Source organism: Enhydra lutris, unplaced genomic scaffold (genome assembly GCF_002288905.1).
Source record: "Enhydra lutris kenyoni isolate GAN:26980312 unplaced genomic scaffold, ASM228890v2 scaffoldscaffold130, whole genome shotgun sequence".
NCBI lineage: Eukaryota > Metazoa > Chordata > Mammalia > Carnivora > Mustelidae > Enhydra > Enhydra lutris.
In genome coordinates this window covers 150,474-175,367 of record NW_019154214.1, presented here as the reverse complement: position 1 = coordinate 175,367, position 24,894 = coordinate 150,474, and the positions used below count along the sequence as shown (strand labels likewise).

Here is a 24,894-nt window from a genome sequence, read left to right as displayed (position 1 = left end):
GATGGGAAGGAAAGTGAAAGATCCACAAAATGAAAAACAGGAAATCTGGAGAGCTAATACCATTGGTTCCACTCACCCCACACTAGTAAAATTCATGGGAGAATTCCTGATAAAGGACAGAGGGCGGGGCGGCCAGAGGAAGTTGGGGAAGAAAAGAGGAAGGGGAAGAAGGCCACCTTGTCCCACACGCTGGGGGCTTCTGCAACATCTGCCTGCAGGAGCTGGCACGCCCACTCGGTGGACAGCGGCTGCAACAGCTGTGCCCAGACCAGCCCCCCGCACCCGGAGCCCTGCTGCGTGGGCGGTGACGCCCTCCACGGACATGCATTTGCTGGCCAGGCCGACCCTTACAGCCCCGAAAAACTTCAGCCCCCACCTCTGAAGGTGAGTGGAAAGGCTCAGGGGACTTCTGGGTCCCCCCGATGGTCTGCTGCCCACCCCAGGCACGGCCCTGGAAGGAGGGCATGTGTGCCTCCCCCACGCTAAACGGGAGTGGATGGGTGGAGGAGACGGACGTGAGAGCAGAACTCCGTGGCTTACTTGCAGACTCTCCCTGTGACAGTGGCTGTGGGGATGGTGTGGTGTGAGATGGACCAGTTGGATCAGGGGGCTGTACCCAAGGGGGCATTTTGCAGAGAGCCAAGGGAGAGAAGTAGCCCTAGGAGTTTGTTCTTGCTTTTATTTCTCTTGATTTACAAGGCATATCCAGAAAGATATTCTTAATAGCCAGTGTCCGAGAAATTACTGCCTGTGTTCTCCTCAAGGATTTTGATAGTTTAATGTCTTACATTGATGTCTTTCATCCATTTTGAATTTACTTTTGTCTAGCTATAACTCTAAAATGACTGCCACTGATCAGTTGTACATGAAGAAGTTACTATCAGGACATGTTATACATGTAACGTAAGTTACACGTTAAAAAAACATACATAATGAAAGAAGGATGTTTCTCATTTCCCTTAATCTTTTTTTTTTTTAAACTTTGCTTTGGTGTTGTATTTCTGAAATTCCACATGAGTGAAATCATATGATGTTTCTCTTTCTCTGATGTATTTTGCTCAGCCTAATACTCTCTCCATTCATGGCACTACAGATGGCAAGAGTATCACATCTTATTCATCTATTGGTGAGCACTTGGACTCTTTCCATAGTTTGGCTATTATTCATAATCCTGCTATAAACATCAGGGTGCATGTGTCCCTTTGAAACAGTATTTTCTCTCCATTCACTAAATACCTAGAAGTGTAATTGCTGGATTGTATGATAGTTCTGTTTTAAGAACTATTTGGAGCCACCTCCATTCTGTTTTGTAGAGTGGCTGCTTGCCACTCTAACTGCTTGCATTCCCACCAATGCTGTAAGATGGTTTCCTTTTCTGTATACTCACCAACACTTGTTTCCTGTGTTGTTAATTTTAGCCATTCTGACAAGTGTGATGTGGTATCTCATTGTGGTTTTGATTTGCATTTCCATGATGATAAATGATGTTGAACATCTCGTCATCTGTCTTTTGGCCATCCAGATGGCCAAAATGTCTTCCATCCGGATGGAATTTTCCATCCAGATGGAAAAATGTCTCTTCATGTCTTCTGCTCATTTCTTTTCTTTTTTTAAATTCAGTTTAGGTAACATGTAGTGTAATATTAATTTCAGAGATAAAGTTCAGTGATTTATCACTCGTATATAACATCTAGTGCTCCTTCCATCATGACCTCTCATTAATGCCCATCACCCAGTTACCCATTCTGCCTCCCCTCTAGCAACCCTCAGTTTGTTTCTTACAGTTAGAGTCTTTTGTGATTTGCCTCCGTCTTTGTTTTTATCTTATTTTTTCATCTGTGTTGTTTCTTAAATTCCACATATGAATGAATCCTATGGTATTTGTCTTTCTCTGACTGACTGACTTATTTCACTTAGGATAATACCCTCTTGTTCTACCCATGTTTTTCTAAATGGCAACATTTATTTTTTTTTGATAACTGAGTAATATTCCATTGTATGTGTGTGTGTGTCTGTATGCACATCATTCTTCCTTATCCATTCTTCTGTTAGACATCTAGGTTCTTTCCATAGTTTGGCTATTGGGGACATTGCTGCTGTAAACATTGGGGTGCACTTGCCCCTTTGGATCACTACATTTGTATCTTTGTATTATTACCCAGTAGTGCGATTGCTGCATCATAGGTTGGCTCTATTTCTAACTTTTTGGAAACCTCCACACTGTTTTCCAAAGTGGCTGCATCAGCTTGCATTCCCACCAACAGTGTAACAGGATTCCCCTTTCTCCACATCCTTGCCATTATTTGTTGTTTCGTGTCTTGTTCATTTTAGCCATTCCAGTTGGTGTGAGTGGGATCTCACTGTCATTTTGATTTGATTTCCTGTTGCTAAGTGATATTCAGCATTTTTTCATGTGTCTGTGGGCTATTTGTCTTTCTTCACTAGAGAATTTTCCTTTCATGTTTTCTATTTCTTGACTAGATTTTTTGTTTTTTGGGTGTTGAGTTTGGTAAGTTCTTTATGGACTTTAAATACTAGCCCTTTATCTGTTATGTCATTTGTGAATATCATCTCCCATTCTGAAGGCTGACTTTTAATTTTGTTGACTGTTTCTTTTCCTGTACAAAAACCTTTTTCTTGATGAACTCTCAATAGTTCATTTTTGCTTTTGTTTCTCTTGCCTTCTTTATCAAGAAGATACTGAGGCTGAGGCCAAAGAAGGTGCTGCCAGTATTTTCCTCTATGATGTTGGTGGATTCCGGTCTCACATTTAGGTCTTTCATCTATTTTGGGTTATCTTTGTAAGACAATGGTCTAGTTTCATTCTTCCGCATGTAGCTGTTCATTTTTCCTAGCACCATTTGTTGCAGAGACTCTCTTTTTTCCCATTGGACATTCTCTTCTGCTTTGTTGAAGATTGGTTGACCGTAGAGTTGAGGGTCCATTTCTGCGTTCTTTTTTTCTGTATCCCATTGCTCAATGTGTATGTCTTTGTGTCAATACCATACTGTCTTGATGATCACAGCTTTGTCAGACAGCTTGAATTCTGTGATTTTGATGCTTCCAGCTTTGGTTTTCTTTTTCGACATTCCTTTGGCTATTTGGGGTCTTTTCTGGTGCCAGCTCTGTGAAAATTGTTGAAGATACTTTTGATGGTGATGGCATTGAATGTGTAGATTGCTCTAGGTAGCATAGACATATAAACTATATTAGTTCTTCCAATCCCTCAGCATGGGATGTTTTTCCATTCTCTGAATTTTCCTCACTTTCTTTCATGAGTGTTCTATAGTTTTCTGAATATTCATTCTTTGCCTCTCCGGTTACATTTATTCCTAGGTATCTTACGGTTTTGGGTGCAATTGTAAATGGGATCTACTCCTTAATTTCTCTTTCTTCTGTCTTGTTGTTGGTGTATGGAAATGCAACTGATTTCTTTTTTTTTTTTTTCCCATTTCACTCTATACTTTAATTATTACAAAAATTATGAGAATTAAGAATAGTGTATAAGCACAGTTGGGAAGAAGGATAGTGGAGGGTGAGATTATTTCCTGAGTAGATTCATGTCCTTACCCAACAATCCTCTACTGTTTTATAATTAATGTTCCTAGGAAACTTTCCACTGCTGTCCTGAGTCCTTTGTGGAGAAGGGGATAAATCCCAGCTCTCCACAGTCCAGTGTGTCACAATCCTTCACAAACCAACATGGCAATTCAGCCTTCTCTTCACCTGGCTAAATAATACCAGTTCTATTAGCTTTATCTCCCAATGTCAACTTTCTTTTTTTTTTTTTTTTAAAGATTTTATTTATTTATTTGACAGAGAGAGATCACAAGCAGGCAGAGAGGCAGGCAGAGAGAGAGGAGGAAGCAGGCTCCCCGCCGAGCAGAGAGCCCGATGCGGGGCTCGATCCCAGGACCCCGAGATCATGACCTGAGCCGAAGGCAGTGGCTTAACCCACTGAGCCACCCAGGCGCCCCCCAATGTCAACTTTCAAGAGTTTTGCTCTTTTTTCTCTTTAAAAGCACTTTTATCTTCGTATCCCATTGGCCATTTGTGCCTGAGATCATGAGAGCCACTGGGGAGCAAAGATAAGAACCAGGAAACAATCCTGAAGCTGAATCTATGCAGGATTTTCACAGGCAGCTGCATCTCGTTCATGTCCAGTTCTGCAGCTTCCTGGCTGTGTGGTTTGGGCCAGTCCTTTAAACTCTCCATGCCTCAGGGTCCACACTGGTATTAATGATGTTTTTAAAATTTTCTGTATCATTTTTTTTCTTTCTTTTTTTTTTTTTTTTTAATTTCTTTTCAGTGTAACAGAATTCGTTGTTTATGCACCACACCCAGTGCTCCATGCAATACGTGCTCTCCCCAATACCCACCACCTGGCTCCCCCAACCTCCCACTCCCTCCCCCTTCAAAACCCTCAGGTTGTTTTTCAGAGTCCATAGTCTCTCATGGTTCACCTCCCCTTCCAATTTCCCTCAACTGCCTTCTCGTCTCTAACTCCCCTTGTCCTCCATGCTATTTGTTATGCTCCACATATAAGTGAAACCATATGATAATTGACTCTCTCTGCTTAACTTATTTCACTGAGCATAATTTCTTCTATTCCCATCCATGTTGATACAGAAGTTGGGTATTCATCCTATCTGATGGAGGCATAATACTCCCATAGTGTATATGGACCATATCTTCCTGATCCATTCGTCCGTTGAAGGGCATCTCGGTTCTTTCCACAATTTGGCGACCGTGGCCATTGCTGCTATAAACATTGGGGTACAGATGGCCCTTCTTTTCACTACATCTGTATCTTTGGGGTAAATCCCCAGTAGTGCAATGGCAGGGTCATAGGGAAGCTCTATTTTTAATTTCTTGAGGCATCTCCACACTGTTTTCCAAAGTGGCTGCACCAACTTGCATTCCTACCAACCATGTAAGAGGGTTCCCCTTTCTCCACATCCTCTCCAACACATGTTGTTTCCTGTCTTGCTAGTTTTGGCCATTCTAAGTGGTGTAAGGTGGTATCTCAACGTGGTTTTCATTTGAATCTCCCTGATGCTAGTGATGATGAACATTTCTTCATGTGTCTGATAGGCATTTGTATGTCTTCATTGGAGAAGTGTCTGTTCATGTCTTCTGCCCATTTTTTGACATGATTATCTGTTTTGTGTGTGTTGAGTTTGAAAAGTTCTTTATAGAGCCTGGATATCAACCTTTTGTCTATACTGTCATTTGCGAATATCTTCTGCTATTCCGTGGGTTGCCTCTTTGTTTTGTTGACTGTTCCTTTGCTGTGCAGAAGCTTTTGATTTTGAGAAGTCCTAAAAGTTCATCTTCGCTTTTGTTTCCTTTGCCTTTGGAGAGATATCTTGAAAGAAGTTGCTGTGGCTGATATCAAAGAGGTTACTGCCTATATTCTCCTCTAGGATTCTGCTGGATTCCTGTCTCACGTTGAGAGGACCATGTGGTTCTTCTCTCTTCTCATATTAATTTGTTCTATCACGTTGATTGATTTGCGAATGTTGAACCATCCTTGTACCCCAGGAATAAATCCCACCTGGTCATGGTGGATAATCTTTTTAGTGTGCTGTTGAATCCACTTTGCTAGGATCTTGTTGAGAATCTTACCATCCATATTAATCAGTGGTATTGGTCTGAAATTCTCCTTTTTGGTAGGGTCTCTGCCTCGTTTGGGGATCAGGGTAATGCTGGCTTCATAGAAAGAGTCTGGAAGTTTTCCTTCTGTTTCAATTTTTTGAAACCACTTCAGGAGAATAGGTGTTATTTCTTCTTTGAAAGTTTAGTAGAATTCCCCAGGGAATCCATCAGGTCCTGGGTTCTTGTTTTTTTGGGAGGTTTTTGATCACTGCTTCAATCTCATTACTAGATATTGGTCTATTCAGGTTGTCAGTTTCTTCCTGGTTCAATTTTAGGAGTTTATAGTTTTCCAGGAATGCATCCATTTCATCTAGGTTGCTTAGCTTATTGGCATATAACTGTTGATAATAACTTCTGATGATTGTTTCTACTTCCTTGGTGTTAGTTGTGATCCTCCCTTTTCATTCATAATTTTATGAATTTGGGCTTTCTCTCTTTTCTTTTGGATTTGTGTGGCCAGTGGTTTATCAATCTTATTGATTCTTTGAAAAAACCAGCTTCTAGTTTCATTGATACGTTCTATTGTATCTCTGGTTTCTACTCCTTGATCTGCTCTAATCTTGATTATTTCCCGTCTTATGATAGAAATAAAATTAACGTTTTCAGTCTTTAGGGTTCTTCTTCTTGATTTTATTTTCTTACTTCAGTGTTTTTCCACACCAGACCTTTCAAGTTTTGCTGCTTCAGTTTGTACAGTTGTAGTTACCTTGCCTTTCCATGCAGGTATGCTTTTAATGAGAAAAAAAAATCCCAGATTTCCATGTGATAGTTGTACTTGAAGCTGTTGATGATTAATAGTTATAAATCATAATTTAGTACAGCTATTTTTTTCAGGAGCAACACTGCTGAAATTTGGGACCAGATCATTCTTAGTTGTGCAGGCTATTTTTATATCCGCATTTTTAGCAGCATCCCTGCTATCCTTGTGCTAAATGGAGATATTACTCTCCTTCTCCCTAACTTTTGCAGTCAAAAGTCCTTTGAGATGACAGATGTCTTCTCTGACACATGGTTGACCCCAGGTGAGAACTACCAAATTAATTACTAATTCAGCAGTGTTCTTAAAATTATTGTGTTAGGGCACTTGGGTGGCTGGCTCTGTTAGCATCTGCCTTCAGCTCAGGTCATGCTCCCAAGATCCTGGAAATGAGTACTGTCTTAGGCTCCTTGTTCAGTGGAGAGTCTGCTTCTCACTCTCTCTGTGCTCCTCCATCTGCTCATGCACTCTCTCTCAAATAAATAAAATCTTAAAAACATAAATTATTATGTGCTTAAATTATGTAGCATACCATATATACACAAAAATATCTTGTGCATATATGGGAAATACTACACATAGACATTGTCGTGCTCACTAAATAATGCTGATAGGCTATTGGATTTATGATTTTGTTGCAATAACTGTCCCTAAGGGCATGTCCCATTGAATGGAAACCATTGGTCTAAAACTGCATATACAAAATCTTTTCATCTTATTACACAGTATTTGCTTAACTAAAGCTTACAGCAGAACAAAAGTTTTGATTGCCCTTTTGTGTGTATAATTTTTTAAAGATTTATTTATTTTAGATAGATAGAAAGTGAGAGAGGGAGCACAAGCAGGAGGAACAAGGAGAGGGAGGGAGAATCCAAAGCACACACTGAGCGGAGTTAGAGCCTAATGTGTTTGATCCGACCACCCTCAGATCACAACCCAAGCTGAAACCAAGAATCAACACTGACCAACCATGCCAACCAGGCACCCCTGTGTTATAATTTTTTAAACAAAGAAATCCTCTCATCATTTCTGATATACTTCTCCCTCATACAGTGAATAATTAAGATCTTTTCATCCTCATAAATGTGTATGTATGTGTTTGTGTGTATATAGTTGGTTGGTGGTTTAAGGTAACAGATCTTTATTAGACCCTCATTTGGAATTAAGAAATAAAAACATTAGGTTATCACTTCTTAGGATTAAAATTGAGCCTGTCATTACTTGGTTTGGGAGGTGGTGTCACATAGGTCTAATGACTCACATCTTGAGAGGCTAGATGTCAGAAGACTGAAGGTATAGTTCTGATTCTGAATTAGTCCACTTTCATGTGACTCAGTTTCCTCAAAAAAGATAATGACTTGTCTTGATTTTTCTCGATGACTAATGTGTGGAGTTACAACATGCAGCAAGAAAATATGTAGAATATCAGAGCATGATATGACCCTACATTGTTGAGAAGGTTAAGAGGAAGACAGTAAGAGAAGGAGAGAAAGCCAGTTGCATAAATGGTGTAGCGTCATGGGCTGGGTAAAACAAAACAAAACAAAAAAAACAAAAATAAAAGAGGAAGGAGGAGGTCCAAAATGGCAGAGGAGTAGGAGACCTTAATTTCATCTGGTCCCAGGAATTTAGCTAGATAGCTATCAAACCATTCAGAACACCTGTGAACTCACCCAGAAATTGAAGGAAAGGATAGCAGCAACTCTATGAACAGAAAAGTGACCATTTTTTGCAAGGTAGGAGGTGTGGAGCAATGAATCTGAGATGATGTATGGGAAGATAGACCACAGGGCAGAGGGAAGGAGCCTCCGTCAGCCAAGTGACAGAGCAGCAAGGCACAAAACTGCAACTTATAGGAGTCTGCTCTGGTGAGGAATGTTGCTCAGCTGACTAAGTGGGAGGTGGAACCAATGCAGGGACAGTGAGGTCTCAGGATCCTCAGGGTCACTGGAAGACGGGGGCTGCCTGCGTGTAGCAGAGTGCCCACATATTGGGTCAGGGAAGCCTAGTGTGAGCTGAGGAATGGGCTGTCAGCTTGCGGTTGCCATAAACTGTGATTTCCAGCACAGCTGGGCCACTGCTGCTTGACTAGGGTCCCATAAATGGCAGGACAGGGGAGAACCCCTCTTTACTCCCACAAAAGGAGTGGCAGGGGAGAGTGCTGCAGGAGCCTGCTGGGTTTGGAGACTTTAAACAGGGCTGTGTGCCTGAGATAGAAATGCTCATTTGCAGGCCAGGGGAATACAGAGTGCAGACAGAGACCAGGGAGACAGGAGTGACTGACTGCTTTTCTCACGGCTTACTGAGGAGTGGGACCCCAAGCTCTGGGCTTCTCTGGGGTGAGAGATTGGGAGGCAGCCATTTTCTTTCTCATTCTCTAAAACTGTGAGGAAAAAGCCTTCAGGGAATGAGAACTACAGAGAACAAACCAGAGCAGATTACTTAGCCTGTCCCCTGGCAAAGACAGAGCCATGCTGCCTGGGGCAAAGACATTTGAGAATCAAAGCAACAGGCCCCTCCCCCAGAAGATGCTGAGTTGGTGGAGTTTGCTATCCACAGAGGTGGAGATGGATTGACAGAGGATTTGTTGAGGAGGGTGGACCACAACCTTGCAGTTCTGGGGTGGTGATTCCCACATAGCCATATTTGCTTTGACCCTCTAGAGAGAAGCAGAAAGATGCCAGGGAGCAAAAGTCACACAGCAGACCAGCTCACATAAAGCCCATTCCCCTGACAAGAACAGTGGGGGCAACTTCATCTAGGCAAAGACAACTGAGAAGCCAAGCAGAAGGCCCTTCCCCCAAAAGAGAGACTGGAAGAATGGGTGAATGATAAGCTTATTTCCTACAGGACTGTAAAACTTCAGTGCCAGAGAGCTCCATGTGTTCCCTCATGACTCCCTTACACTTCAAGCTAAAATTTTAGATTTTTTAGTTTCTGTTCTTATTCTTTTTTTTTAATCACATATATGTTTTAGAGATTTATGCTCCATATTAGCCGCTTTTCACTCTGTCCAATTTTACAATGATATATGTATGTTCTGACTTCTTTGCAATTTTGGGATATAGTGTCTTCTAACACAGAGACCAAAATCAAGCAGAAATAGGCAGATCACTGTACTGTGTCCATTCAAGAGATTATAATCTCTCTCTGCACTCCCACCCTGTTTTTTCCTTTTCTCTTTTTCTTCCTTTTCCTCTTTTTTTATTGTTTTGGATCATCTTGGCTTTAATGGCATATCGGTGGTAGTCTTCAGCCACTTCAGTTTTTTTCTAAGGTGCATATAGCTTGAGTCTTGGTTGATATTTTGGATTCTGTTCATTTGCTCAGCTGTCCTTCAGTAGAATGACTAGGAGGAAGAACTTTCAACAAACAAAAGAACCAGAGACAATGTCCTCTCTTACAGATCTAAACAAGATCTAAGTGGCTATAAGCAAGATGTCAGAGATAGACTTCAGGATAGCAATCATAAAGTCAATAGCTAGGATTGAAAAGAGCCATAGTGACAATATAGAATCTCTAAGGGCAGAAGTGAGATCTAATCAGGCAAAACTTTAAAAGTTTAAAAAAAAAAACTTAAAAACTTAAAAAAAAATTAAAAAAAAAAACAAAAAAAAAATCAGGCAAAAACTTAAAAAAAAAATCCAGTCAAAACTGGATATTCTGACAGCCAGGTTAAATGAGGCAGAAGAATGAATTAGTGATCTAGAAGATGAGCTGATAGAAAATGAACAAGCTGAGGAAGATAGAGATAGCAGCTAGAAGCCCATGAGAACAGACTTAGAGAAATCAATGGCACCATGAAATGTTCCAATGTCAGAATTATTGGCATCCCTGAGAAGATGTAGAGAGAGAGAGGACTGAAAGGTTAGTTGAGCAAATCATAGCTGAGAATGTCCCTAATCTGAGTAAGGAAACAAGCTGTTGTGGCCAAGAGGCAGAGAGGCTTCTCCCCTACAAAGATCAATACCCCAGCATATAATAGTAAAACTTGCAAATCTTAGAGCCAAGGAAGTTATCCTGAGACATTTAAGGGGAAAGATTTCTTCCATCCAGAAGAAGGAAAATCAGAATAACATCAGACCTATCCACAAAGACCTGACAAGGCAGTACAGCCTGGCAAGACATTGTCAGGGTACTAAATGGGAAGAATATGCAGCCAAGAATACTTTATCCAGCAAGGCTGTAATTCAGAATGGAAGGGAAAAAAGCCTCCAGGACCAGCAGAAACTGAAAGAGTATGTGACCATCAAGCCCCCCTGCAAGATTCTATAAAACAAGAAATACTGCAAAAGTAATATAGAGCAGAAATTAAAAGAGACAATCTATAGAAACAGGGATGCTACAGGCAATATGATGGCACTAAATTAATATCTTTCAGTGGTTATTATGAATGGACTGAATGCTCCCATCAAGAGACACAGGGTTTCAGATTGGATAAAAAGACAAGACCCATCCATATGCTGTCTATAAGAGACTCATTTTGTACCTAAAGAGATCCCCAAATTGAAAGTGAAGGGATGGAGAATCATTTATCATGCCACCAGACCTAAAAAGAAAGCTGGGGGAGTGACTCATATCAGACAAATTAGATTTTAAACCAAGATGGTAGTAAGATATGCAGAGGGACACTATATCATGTTTAAAGGGTCTATTCAAAAAGAAAATCTTAAGAATTGTAAAAATCTACTCTCCTAACACAGGAGTAACCAACTGCATAAACTGACTAATACCTAAAATAAAGAATCATATTGATAATAATACATTAATAATAGACTTCAACAGTCCACTCACAGCAATAGATCATCTAAACAGAAGATCAAAAGAGAAACAAGACCTTTGAATGACACATTGGACCAGATGGACTTGATCAATATAGACGAAACATTCTGTCCTAAAACAAGAGAATACTCACTCTTCTTGAGTGCACACAGAACTTTCTCCAGAATAGATGACATACTGGGTCACAATTCAGATCTCAACCAATGCCAAAAGACTGAAATTATTTCCTCCATATTTTCAGACCACAATGCTCTAAAACTGGAACTCAACCATAAGAAAAATTTTGGAGGGACCAGAAATACTTGGAGGTTAAAAGACATCTTGCTCAAGAATGAATGGATCAACCAGGAAATTAAAGAGGAACTTAGATAATTCATGCACACCAATAAAAACAAAAACAATGGTTCATAACCTATGGGATGCTGTAAAGGCAGTCCTTAAAGGGAAGTACATAGACATCCAAGCCTCACTCAAAAAATTAGAAAAATGCCCAATGCACAAGCTAAACTTACACCTAAAGATGCTGGGGAAAGAACAGCAAGTAAAGCCTAACCAAGCAGGAGAAGAGAAATAAAGATTAGAGCAGAAATCAATGAAATAGAAACTAGAACAGAAAATAGATCAACGAAACTGGAAGCTGGTTCTTTGAAAGAATTAAAAAGGTCTTTAAACCTCTGGCCAAATTTATCCAAAAGATAAAATAAAGGACCCAGATTAATAAAATAATGAATGAAAGGGGAGAAATCACAACCAAAACCAAGGAAATAGAGACAGTTATTAGAACTTAATACCAGCATACGCCCACTATATGCCAATAAACTAGGCAATCTGGAAGAAAGGAATGTTTTTCTGGATGCTTACAAACTACCAAGACTCAAATAGGAAGAAACAGACAATCTGAACAGACCAATAACCAACAAGGTAGTTGAAACAGTAATCAAAACCAAAATCAAAAAACAAGATTCGAGGGCCAAATGGCTTCACAGGGGAATTCTACCAAACATTTAAAGAAGAAATCATACCTACTCTACTGAAGCTATTTAAAAAAAAAAAAGAAATGAAAGGAAAATTTCTAATCTCATTCTGTGAGGCCAGCATTACCCTGATCCCAAAACCAGGCAAAGACCCCATCAAAAAGGAGAATTATAGAGAAATATCCCTGATGAATATGGATGCCAAGATTCTCAGCAAGATCCTAGCCAATAGGATCCAATATTACATTAAAAAGATTATTCACCATGACCAGGTGATATTTATTACTGGGATGCAAGGGTGGTTTAACATTTGCAAATCAAAGTGATGGAGCACATTAGCAAAAAAAGGGACAAGAACCCTATGATCCTCTTAATTGATGCAGAAAATGCATTTGAAAAATACAGCATCTTTTCTTGATTAAAACTCTTCAGAGTGTAGGGATAGAGAAAACATACCTCAATATCGTAAAAGCCACCTATGAAGAACACACATCAAACATCTTTCTCAGTGGAGAAAAACTGAGAGCTTTTCCCTTAAGGTAGGGAACATGACAGGATGCCCACTCTCACCACTATAGTTCTACATAGTAGTAGGAGCCTAGCCTCAGCAGTTAGACAACAAAGAAATAAAAGGTATTCAGATTGTCAAAGAAGAAGTCAAACTCTAACTCTTTGCAGGTGATATTATACTTTATGTGGAAAACCCAAAAGATTCCACCCCCAAATTTCTATAACTTACATAGGAATTCAGTAATGTGGCTGGATACAAAATCATTGCACAAAAATCAGTTGCATTTCTATACACTAACAATGTGAATGAAGAAAGAGAAATTCAGGAATTGATTCCATTTACAATAGCACCAAAACCAATAAGATACCTAGGAATAAACTAACCAAAGAAATAAAATATCTATACTCCTACAGCACTTAAGAAAGAAACTGAGGAAGACAGAAGAAGATGGAAAAACAGTCCATGCTCATGGATTGGAAGAATAAATATTGCAAAATGTCCATGCTGCCCAGAGCAATCTACACATTCAAGGAATCCCTATCAAAATACTGTGGACATTTTTCACAGAGCTGGAACAAACAACCCTAACATTTTTAGGGAAACAGAAAAGACTCCAAATTCCCAGGGGAATGTTGAAAAAGAAAACCAATGCTGGGGCATCATATGCCTGATTGCCAACTTATATTACAAAGGTGTGATCACCAAGACAGCACGATATTGGCAGAGAAACTGACACAGAGCAGTGGAACAGAATAGAATCTCCAGAAATGGACTCTCAACTCTGTGGTGAACTAAACTGACAAATCAAGAAACAAATATCCAGTGGAAAAAAGACAGTCTCTTCAATAAGTGGTGCTGGGAAAACTCGGCAGCCACATACAGAAGAATGAAACTGAACCATTTTATTTATACCATACAAAACTAAACTCAAAATGGATGAAAGACCTCTGTAAGACCGGAATCCATCAAAACCTTAGAGAAGAACGTAGGCGGTAACCTCTTTCAAGATATGTCTCCATAGGCAGATACGGGAAACAAAAGCAAAAATGAACTTTTGGCACTTCATGAAGATAAAAAGCTTTTGCACAACAAATACACCGACAACAAAACCAAGAGGCTACCCACAGTATGGGAGATTCTTGCAAATGACATATCAGGTAAAGGGCTGATATCTAAGATCTTTAAGAACTTCTGAAACTCAACACCTAAAAACCAAATAAGCCAGTCATTAAGGGCATGGGAAATACGAATAGATACTTCCCCAAAGAAGACATGCAAATGGCTCATAGACATTTGAACAAATGTTCTACATCATTTGGGATCAGGGAACTACAAATCAAAACCACAATGAGATACCACCTTATACAGTTAGAATGACAAAAATTAACAAGTCAGGAAATGACAAATGTAGAGAGGATGCAGATAAAAGGGACCCTTCCTACAGTGTTGGTGGGAATGCAAGCTGGTATAACCACTCTGGAAAACAGCATGGATGTTCCTCAAGACATTGAGACTAAAACTATCCTATGACTCAGCAGTTGCAATACTGGGTATTGCAGTACAGATGTAGTGAAAAAAGGGACATGTGCACCCCAATATTCATAGCAGCAGTGTCCACAACCAGCATACTGTGGAAAGAGCCAAAATACCCTTACACAGATGAATGGATAAAGATGTGGTTTGTATATATAGTGGAATATTATTCAGCCACTGGAAAGAATGAATACTCACCATGCATTGACATGGATGGAAGTGGAGAGGATTATGTTAAGTGAAATAAGTCAGTCAGGGAAAGCAAATTATCATATGGTTTCACTCATATGTGGAACATGTGTAATAGCCCAGAGGACCATAGGGGAAAGGAGGGAAATCCAAAGGGGAGAAATCAGAGGCAGAGATGAACCATGAGAGAGATGTACCCTGAGAAACAATTTGGGGATTTCAAAGGGGAGGACGGTGGGGGATGGAGTCTTTGGGTGATGGGTATTGAGGAGGGCACTTGCTGTGATGAGCCCTGGGTGTTACACTTAATAAATGAATCATTGAATACTGTACCAAGAACTAATTTTGTACACTATAGTGGCTATCTAAATATAATAATAAAAAAATGAAAAAAAAAAATAGAACTATCCTCTGACCTAGCAATTGTACTACTTTGTACTTTGTACCACAAAGATACAGATGCATTAAAAAGAAGGATATATGCACCCCAGTGTTCATAGCAGCAATGTCCACAATAGCCAAACTGTGGAAAGAGCCGAGAAGCCCTTCAACAGATGAATGGATAAAGAAGATGTGGTCCATATATACAATGGAATATTACTCAGCCATCAGAAAGGATGAATATCCACCATTTTCATCAACATGGGTGGGACTGACTGGAGGAGATTATGCTGAGTGAAATAAGCAATTATCTTGGTTTCATTCGTATGTGGAAAATAAGGAATAGTGCAGAAAATCGAAGGGGAAGGGAGAGAAAACTGAATGGGAAGAAATCAGAGAGGGAGGAAAACCATGAGACACTCTGGACTCCAGGAGATGGATTGACAGTCACAGAATGGAGGGGGGTAGGGGGATGGGGTAACTGTGTGGTTAAAAATATGTAAATAATGTTCAGCCCCCCCTCCAAGATAATTAATATTAAGAAAGAAAAGAAAAAAGGGTGAGTTTCCCAATAACAGACCATGTCCCAGAAGAAAAGATCTAGTAAAAATCAGGGCCTTTAGCCTTTACAACTGAGTATCCACATGTGAAAGATAAATGATGTTGGACCTCTCCTTCTTACCATACACAGAAATTAGCTTGAAATAAATCAAATGCCATTTAGTAACTCTGTCACTAAAAATGAAAATTTTAGAAGGAAGCATAGGCATAAATCTTCTTGACCTTGGACTATATAGTGGTTTTTCTGATATGGCATACAAAGCGCAAGCAAAAAAGTAAAAAATAGGTGTCTTTCACATTATCAAAAACTTTTGTGCTGCAGAGGACATCATAAGAAAGTGAAGACAATCGACAGAATGGGAATAAATTTTTTACAGATCGTATCTGTGGTAAAGGTCCTGCATCTAGAATACACAAAGAACTCAGGCCACTCAGTAATTAAAAGAGAAGTAAGCCAATTAGAAATGGGCAAAGGATCGGGATGCCTTGGTGGCTTAGTCAGTTAAGCCTCTGCTTTCAGCTAAGTTTATGATCTCAGGTTCCTGGGATTGAACCCCACATTGAGCTCCCTGCTTAGTTGGGGAGTGTACTTCTCTTTGTCCTGTTTTTCTCCTGATTGTGTGCTGTCTCTCACTCTGCTCTCTCTCTCAAATAAATACAATCTTAAAAAAATGAACAAAGTATCCGAATAGACATTTTTCTAAAGAAGACATCCAGGGGGCCAACAGACACATGAGAAGATGCTCAGCATCACTTATCAGGGAAATTCAAATCAATACTGCAATGAGATATTACCACACTGCTACTAGAATGATGTAAGCAGAAGGATAATAATAACAAGTGGTGGTAAGGATTTGGAGAAACTGGAACCCTCATATACTGCTGGTCGGAAAGTAAAATGGTACAGCTGCTTTGGAAAACAATTTGGCAGGTTTTCAAAAAGTAACAGTTACTAAATGACTCAGCAGTTCTACTCATAGATATATAATCAAAAGAAATGAAAAGATGTGTTTGCAAGAACTTGTACAAATATATATTTATAGCAGCATTATTATATTATTATATATTATATATGTTATATATAATATATGTTATTGTACATTATCTACAGCTAAAGAAGTAGAAGTACTGTGTTAATCAATTATGAATGGATAAACAAAATGTGCTACATATATCCAGAGTGAAGTAATACCTATAAAATGGTTTGAAGTACTAATACATGTTCAGTATGGATGACCATAGAAAACCTTACGCTAGTTAAAAAAGCAAGTAACAAAAGGTCACTGTGATTCTATACACGTGAAATGCCCAAAATAGGTAAACCTATATGGAAAGTAGATTCATGGTTGCTGAGGACTAGAGGAGTTTGGGCAGGGGCGGGGGGGTACTAGTAGTGGGAAGGTGACTACTAAGGGAAACAGGGTTTCCTTTGAGAGTAAGGAAAATGTTCTAAAATTGAATGTGTTGATTCTGCGAATTTACTAAAAACTATAGAGATGTATACTATAAATGGGTACAATATATGGTAGGTGAGTTATATCTCAATAAAGGCATTACCTATTCCCCCATCCTCCCAATATAAAACAGGAATCAGGAGCCTGTTTTACTCTGTAGGGACACTATACCTGTTGTATCAGTGTAATTATTACTAGAGTTCCTTTTACCCTTAGAAGTGTCTTGATTTATATGATAAATTTATATCACTCTATCACTATGTGACATCAGGGAGCTAGCTTTGGCCTTCCCCTGAGGCTTCACTTTCCCCATCTATAAAACAAGGTTTATCCAATTCTGATCACCTTTGACCTTAGCACTATAGTTCCCAGAAGCTCCACTTTAGAAGTTTTAACATCCTCCCAGTTGGTCATAGCTCAGTTGGTCATAGGGCTTTGCAGTGCTTTGGAAGATAAACCTAAATTAACAAAGAGTCAAAGCCTTAGACCAGTATAGATCTCTGGTACCAGGAAATAGAGGCAAGACAAAGACAATTCCTGAGTTTACCCATTCCTGAAATTCAGATTTCCCCATAGTTAGGCTACTAATAAAGGCAATCCAACCATTCTAATGCAGGCAAAATGCTCTAAATACACCCTTCACACTCCCCACCCACCCCAAAAGACAAACATTTAAAGGCCCTTCACATAAATTAGGAAGTTTCCCAGGGGGGAATCTTGTCAAGTTTGGCACTGGTTAATGAAGTTCTTGTCTAAAAACAAGTTGGTTAAGTCCATCCAAAGGGGCCTGATGTGATTGTGGAGGTCATCTGATCATACAGTGGAATGCTTATTTCCTAGGTGTCTTTAGCCATGATTGTTTAGGAAATAAAATTATATAAAAGGAGCTTAAAAATTATTTTGTTCTCATCCCCTTTATACTTGTGAGAATGTACCTGATAATAGTTGTTATAGCTTCTCACTTTCCTTCTCCATCTCCCTTCCCAAGGCCACCTAGGTCTGTGTGGTGGGTTGTACACATGCATCATGGTGTCTGCATTACCAGTCCACACACATGAGCCCATTTCTGGGTTTTGCATCAGGAAGTCCTTAGAAAAAACTCAAGAAAGTGAAAGAAGAAGAAGGCATAGAATAAATCTCATTCCCATCAATCCGTCTATGAACCAGAAGGATGGATGCTCACCAGTCTCACTGAGAAGGGAAACCATCATGAGGACAGAGTAGTAATGAACTGTCTACATAAGTCAGAACACCTGGTCACAAAGCCAGTTATCAGAGATGGTAAAGAAGGTTGGGGGTGAGGTAGAGCTTTCCTCGAATATAGGGGAGTATTGAGAAAGAATCACTATAGTGGTGTGAAAGTAGCCAGTGCACTAGCCTCCAATAAGAAAAAGGTCTTTCAGAGACTATGCCCCCTGCTGTTTGCTTCTTTAGGATGTCAGGACTGGGAAAGGTCAAAAAAAACATTCAAAAGCTAGAGTCTAATAGGAAGAAAAGAGGAGCCATCGGTTTTCTGCATGCCAGATACTGCATCCAGTTTTTGCTGATATTAGTCTGTGGTTTTCATAGACAAGGTAAAGTCCTTCGTAACTACAGTTTGCCAGGCGATACCTCAGGTTATAATGGTGCAATTTCTACATCCTAGGGAATCGATGGGGCTGAGTTGTATGCTCTACCTTATATGCTCTACTTGTGCTAGTGGTAGGATTTTAGGATTAGTGGTATCCATCATTGTTCTTACTTTTAAGGTACTGAGGAGGAGATAGTACTGATCTTGGAAATTCTGCACCATCTAGTTGCTCAAAATAATGTGGATGCTTGTGGGGCCCTGCCAGTAGAGTAAGGTGGATGCGCTGTGGGGAGATGCTATACTGGGTGGCAGTCTTCTCAAACAACTCCAAAGTGGTAAGCTCTTTGGAGAAGATGACATTATACACACACAAACTGCTGTCTTAGTCACAAATCCAGCTTCTGTGGGGAGCTCGGTTCTTCCAACTCCTGACAGATGTAAATGGTCATCACTTTCTGGCCTTCAGTAGCACTGAAGAGCCAGATGCCATATACAGATCTGGAGCAAATCATCTCAGGACACCTTCAGCAAGTTTAGCATCCAGGAAGGTGGTAAAGAGCTAGCTGAACTGTGAGAAACTATTGCAGTGTGACTACTTCTGGGTGTCCTGGATCAAGGCCCACAGAAGCTGGTGATCATTGCCCATTCGCAATATCTCCACTTGTGGGTTAAAGAGCTATTCCCCTCACCAAGGCTGAAGTTGTTCAGCCTTTGGGACTGGGCTCTCTTCACATGGTAGGCTATGCAGGCCACAGGGAGCATTCTGTGAGAATGATGATCCAGTTGGTTGGCTGGTACTTCCCTAGGATATTTCTTTTCTCCATCTTTTATGGGTCAGTCTCCTATTTCCCCTCAGCTCCATTTGGCTAGAACACTGTGATCCTGTAGCTGGCCAAGTGCATGTGCTTGTATACTCCACATTCTTCTGCTGAATTGTGTCAGTCTGTACTGGGAAAGGCATTCCTTTCTTACCACCCAGCTTCCTCAGGGTTAACTCTGTTATAACTCTGATACAGTGCACCTGAGTGAATTCAGGGGCTCTCTTCCAAGTGTCCTACAAACATTTGACTATGTTCAGCTGGATCAGACTCTCCCTCGGGTCCAAGAGAGAGTGGAATATGCATGTCCAGGATTTAGTTACCAGTTTTCCATCATGGTTCCTCCAGCTACTGGTGGTTTGAGTGCTGTGGGAAATTACTGGGATAATGCTCTTGACATATTTTGCGTTTAGATATTGAAAGTCTTCCAACTCTGACCCTCTTGCTTGAAATGGTCAGAAGGAGCACCTCATACAGGTAACTGCTGGAGTAGTGCTATTTGTAGCACTGAGACTGTGTGTGACAGAACAGACTGGCTACAAATTTGTGCCCACTGTGACCCAAGCTTGGCAGTGAACTGCCTGAAGGCAAGGAAAATTTCTTACTATCCCTTAGAAGCCATGGAAGGAACCCCACCCCATGCTCATTTATATTTTTTTCAATTTTTACAATGGCCACATTTTATGCTGGCCTTAAAATGTATTTAATTAATTACCTGTTCTATATAATTTTTTTCATATTGTAAAACAACTGAGTCACCTTTGCATACAGAGTGTCTTTCTAGATATAAGTGCAAAATGAAATTTTAGAATCAAAGACAATGGAGATTTTTAGGCATTTAATGTATAGTCAGTAACACTTAAGATTGTACCCATTTTTTAATTTTGCCAGTCTCAGGTAAGGATCTGTCTCTGCAAATAAATCACACCATTTGCATCACTAACTTGATATTGAACTGGAGACTTAAGTTAATCTTGCCCAAATCCTATGTTTGTTTGATGTTGGCCATGGGTAGAGAAACACTTGTCCAGTAGCTGAGCTTGACATTGGCCATGGGTAGAGAAACACTTGTCCAGTAGCTGAGCTTCACTTATCCCCATTCGTTCTGGAAGGATCTTGCCGCTGGCTGAGCTTGCTGGCTGTGCTGCACCCTCCAGGGCCATCTCAGCGTGTATGCTCACAGCTGCTATCCCCGCAGTCCTGTAGGTCCTCCCTGGCCGAGCTCATGGCCCACACCTCCCTGGACCTGGAGCTGGATCTCCAGGCCTCCAGAACGCGCCAGAGGCAGCTGAACAAGGAGATCTGCACCCTGAGGGAACTGAGGCAGTGGTTAGAAGATGCGCAGCTCCGAGGCCAGACTGATCTCCCAAACTGGGTGCTGTGGGACGAGCTGTTCCAGAAGAGCCTGCTGAAGGAAGCTGAGAGGCAGGTAAGAGGCCTGGGCCCCGCCTGGCAAGGCCCGCTACGGAGTCCCTCCAGCATCCTGGGCCTGCCTGGTCATGATGATGAAGCTGTACTTTGAACACTCCCTGGGCTCCTCTGAAGGGACTGGGTTTCTCCCTCCGTGGGCCAGGCAGCTGGTATTCCTGTGCCACCAACCCATGACTTTTTTTTTTTTTTTTTTAATTTAAAATACTTAGTTAACATATGTGAATAGTTTCAGGGGTATAATTCAGTGATTTATCAGTTGTGTATAATACCCAGGGCTCAGCCCATTGGGTGCCCTCCTTAATGCCCATCTCCCATTTTCCTGATCCCCCCCAACTACCTCCCCTTTGGCAACCCTCAGTTTGTTCCCTGTGGTTAAGACTCTTAAACGGTTTGTTTCCGTCTCTGATTTCATCTTCTTTTATTTTCCCTTCCCTTCCCTTGTGTTCATTTGTTTTCTTTCTTAAATTCCACATATGTTGAAATCATATGGTGTTTGTCTTTCTCTGACTGACTTATTTAGCTTAGCATATGACCATCTATGTTGTTGCAAATGACAGGATTTCATTCTTTTGAAGCCTGAGTAATATCCCATTGTGTGTATATACCACATCTTTGACTATTGTGGCTATTGCTGCTATTAACATTGGGGTGCAGGTACCCTTTCAGATCACTACATTTGTATTTTTGGAGTAAATACCCAGTAGGGCGATTTCTGAGTTGTGGGGTAGCTCTGTTTTACAGAATGACTGTTCCAGCTTGCATTCCCACCAAGAGGGCAAGAAAGCTACTGTTTCTCCACATCCTGGCCACATCTTTTGTTTCCCAAGTTGTGCACTTGAGCCACTCTGAGTGGTGGGGAGTGGCATCTCCGTGTGGTGTGATTTCTATTTCTGGAATGATGAGGGTGGTGGAGCATTTCATTATGTGTTTGTTAGCCATTCAGATGTGTTTTCTTTGGAGCAGTGTGTGTTCATATCTTCTGCCCTTTCTTGGCTGGAATTTTGCTGTGTAGGGTGTCAAGTTTGAGAGGGTTCTTCAGACTGTGGATACTAGCCCTTGATGGAGTATGTCATTTGGGGATCTCTTCTTCCATTCCAGAGGCTGCCTTTTAGCTTGGTTGATTGCTTCCTTGGCATTGCCCAATGCTTTCAACCTGATGATGTCCCAGCCATTCAATTGTGTCTTTGTTTCCCTTGCCTCTGTTCCTCCTTGTGTGGAGCAATATGTTGCTACAGTCCAGCTCAAAGTGGGTGCTGCCTGCCTTCTCCTTTAGGATGTTGCCAGATTCCTGTCTACTGTGTAGGTCTTTGGTCCGTTTTGAGTGGATTTCTGTGTATGGAGAAAGCGAAGGGTCCAGGGTCCTTCTTCTGCATGTGGCCGTTGGTCCAGCATTCCCACCACCATTTGGGGAGGAGACTATCTTTTGTCCATTGGATATTCATTCTCTCCTGCTCTGTCCAAGATTCCTTGACCAGCAAGTGAAGGGCCCATGTCTGAGTTCTTCCCTCTGTTCCCCTGGTGCCAGGATCATACTGTCAATGACAGCTTTGTCACACAGCCTGAGGTCCTGATGGGGATGTTTCTGAGTTTGGTGTTCTTTCTCCACTTTCCCTTGGATCCTCAGGGGACTTGTCTGGTGCTTCCCTCTTTGTCGCAGCTCTGTGAAAAATGCTGGTGTCACTTTCATAGGGATTGCTTTATGTGTGGACATGGCTGTTGGTTGTGACTACATCCTGGGAATGGGATTTATTCTTCCAGTCCATGAGCATGGAAAGGGCTTCAATTCTTTGTGTCTACCTAAGTTTCTCTCATAAGTGTCTCTAATTTGGAGAGCACATCTCTTGGACCTCTTTGCTTAGGCTTCCTCCTAGGTATTATGGCTTGGGTTGTAATTGGGAACAGGAGCAATTCCTTGAAGACTCTCTGGGCTGCTTCATTATGAGTGTGTAGAAATGGAAGCGACTTCTGTGTGTTGCTGTGTTATCCTGGACAGAGGTGAATTCCCAGACCAGTTCTGGCACATTTCATTCTGTTTTTATTCATATGATTTTCATGGAGTCTTTTGGGTTTCTATATGGATTCTCATGACGTCTGCTGGGAGTGATCATGTGATTTCTTCTTTGCCAACTTGGATGCCTTTGATTTCTTTTGGTGGTCAGATGGCAGAAGCTATGACTTAGGGAACTAGGAGGAATAAGAGCGGTGAGAGTGGACATGTCCCCATCGTGGTCCTGTCCTTTTCCTTATGGGGAATGCTCTCAGTGGTGCCCCATTGAGGAGGATATTAGCTGTGGGTCTTTTGTATGTAGCCTTCAGGACGTTGAGGTGGGTGCCCCCTACCTCTTCAAAGTTGAGGGTTTTTACCGAGGAAGAATGCTGTATTTTGGCAAATGCTTTTTCTGCACGTATTGAGAGGATTATTTGATTCTTATCATTTCTTTTATTAATGCTGACCCAACTCTTTTGCAGCTTCCTCAGGTAAGGGACTGCTGGAAGGATGCCCAAGCCCTACTGCTTGTATTGCCACTCTCCACTTTGTGGTGGAATGTTGTGATGTCTGCAAGGGATTATCCCAGACACACTGGTAGTTCCTGGGAAGATTTGCTGTGGCCACGGTGTGTGTGGATGGGGCAGCCTTTCCTCCCATGTAGGACCCCAGAGCTCGAAGTAGCTCTATTCCTTCTTCCTTAAAACTAGAAGTAAAAATGTCTCTTTCATCCAATGTTGCTGTTCCAGACAAGACAGGCCAAACTTGACTTCCATCAAGAACAGGCAGCTGAGAAGATGCTGAAGAAGGCCTCCAGAGGGGTATGCCAGCTACATGGGCAGAACTACCAAGAACCCATCCAAGTGTAGACCTTCAGGTAGGGAAGGCTGTGTGCCCACCTCCTTGCTTGCTTTTTACTGTCTTGCCATTATCATTATAAAAAGTAAAGTAAATATTAAAAAAAAAAAAATTGGGAACAGAACAGGAATTCTCGTTCCTGTTAGCATTTGGTGTTTTCTTCTTATCTTTTGTATAAACCATTTAAAAAAGTTGTTATCACTTACGTTTAATTTTGCATTTAGCTTTTAAGAATGAAAATACCAGATGTTGCTACATAATCTATTATTTTTTCATGACTGTAGTTTCATGTAGTAAATATAATTTGCTTATGTAGCTACTTTTTTCCAATGGTTTCATGTTGTATTTAACAGTGATTTACACATGTACATATATGTATGACCTTTGCCTTTTTAAATTAACTTTTGATTGAACATACTGTACATACATGTATATATAGCATATATATAATTGTCCTTATTTTATAAATATACTTAATTATATATGAATATAGTGAATATATGAATATAATATATGAATATAGTCAGTTATCATAAACTAAACATTACAAGAATCAAAACATTATCAGCATTCCCAAATCCTGAAGATATTTTTTAACCACTATCAATAATTTGAGTAACATAAATTGGCTTTTTTTTTTTAATGTCACTGGAACTACACAGTTATAGCTGTGCTCTTTTGTGCTTTACTTTTACCTTTATGTTTTTTTGTACCTTTAATTTTTATGTCTCTATTCTAAAATAATATAAAATATTTTAACTGTCTTCCTTCAAGTAATTTTGAGCTTATATTTTGAAATGTACTTATTTATTAATAAAACATTTATTGCATACTTACTAGATAGTAGGCAGTGTTCTAAGCAGTAGAGATAAATCCCTGTCCTTATCAGAATATCATAACTTCTACTACAATTTTGAGAATTTGTATGGAAACGTTTGTATTATGACAAGTTCTATTTGTTCTATAAGCATGAAGAGTGATTATTAATAGGAGAGCCTCATGACAGCTTTCAGGGTGTTCATATTATCTGTAACCTGTAATTCTTTCCAAACCTAGGGAGAAGATAGCATTTTTTACAAGACCAACAATAAACATACCTCTTCCGCCAGTCGATGATGTTTGATGTAGTGTGTTGTACACATGAAGTGTTCATCTGTCTGTTTCATTTTCATGAAGTTTTTGGACTAGGTGAATTTGTCTTTAAAATATTTATGCAAAAGTTTTAATAGTATTTTGTTCTAAAAACTCTATAAATATGTATTTTATAACTGACAGCAGAGTTTAACTTTTCCTTTTTGTGAAATTAACATCTCAAAACAGGGTTATTTTGTAAAAGATCAAGTATCATGTTAATAGTGTACAGTTTTTACACTATTAGACTTACAGGGTGGAAGAGGAATGAGTTCAGGCAAATTCATTGTATTGTAATT

At 40.3% G+C, this 24,894-nt stretch overlaps 1 protein-coding gene across 1 annotated transcript in view; it reads left to right on the top strand.

The window, feature by feature from the left end:
* The window catches only part of LOC111139961 (protein WWC3-like), a 157,686-nt gene extending 133,004 nt beyond the window's left edge, over positions 1-24,682 (top strand). The window contains exons 18-22 of the mRNA XM_022492354.1: positions 219-384; positions 6,306-6,381; positions 20,301-20,617; positions 23,356-23,483; positions 24,521-24,682. Of these exons, the coding sequence (XP_022348062.1) occupies positions 219-384; positions 6,306-6,381; positions 20,301-20,617; positions 23,356-23,475 (679 nt within the window). The 3' untranslated portion in view covers positions 23,476-23,483; positions 24,521-24,682. The remainder of the gene's footprint in view (positions 1-218; positions 385-6,305; positions 6,382-20,300; positions 20,618-23,355; positions 23,484-24,520) is intronic.
* Positions 24,683-24,894: the final 212 nt, after the last annotated feature.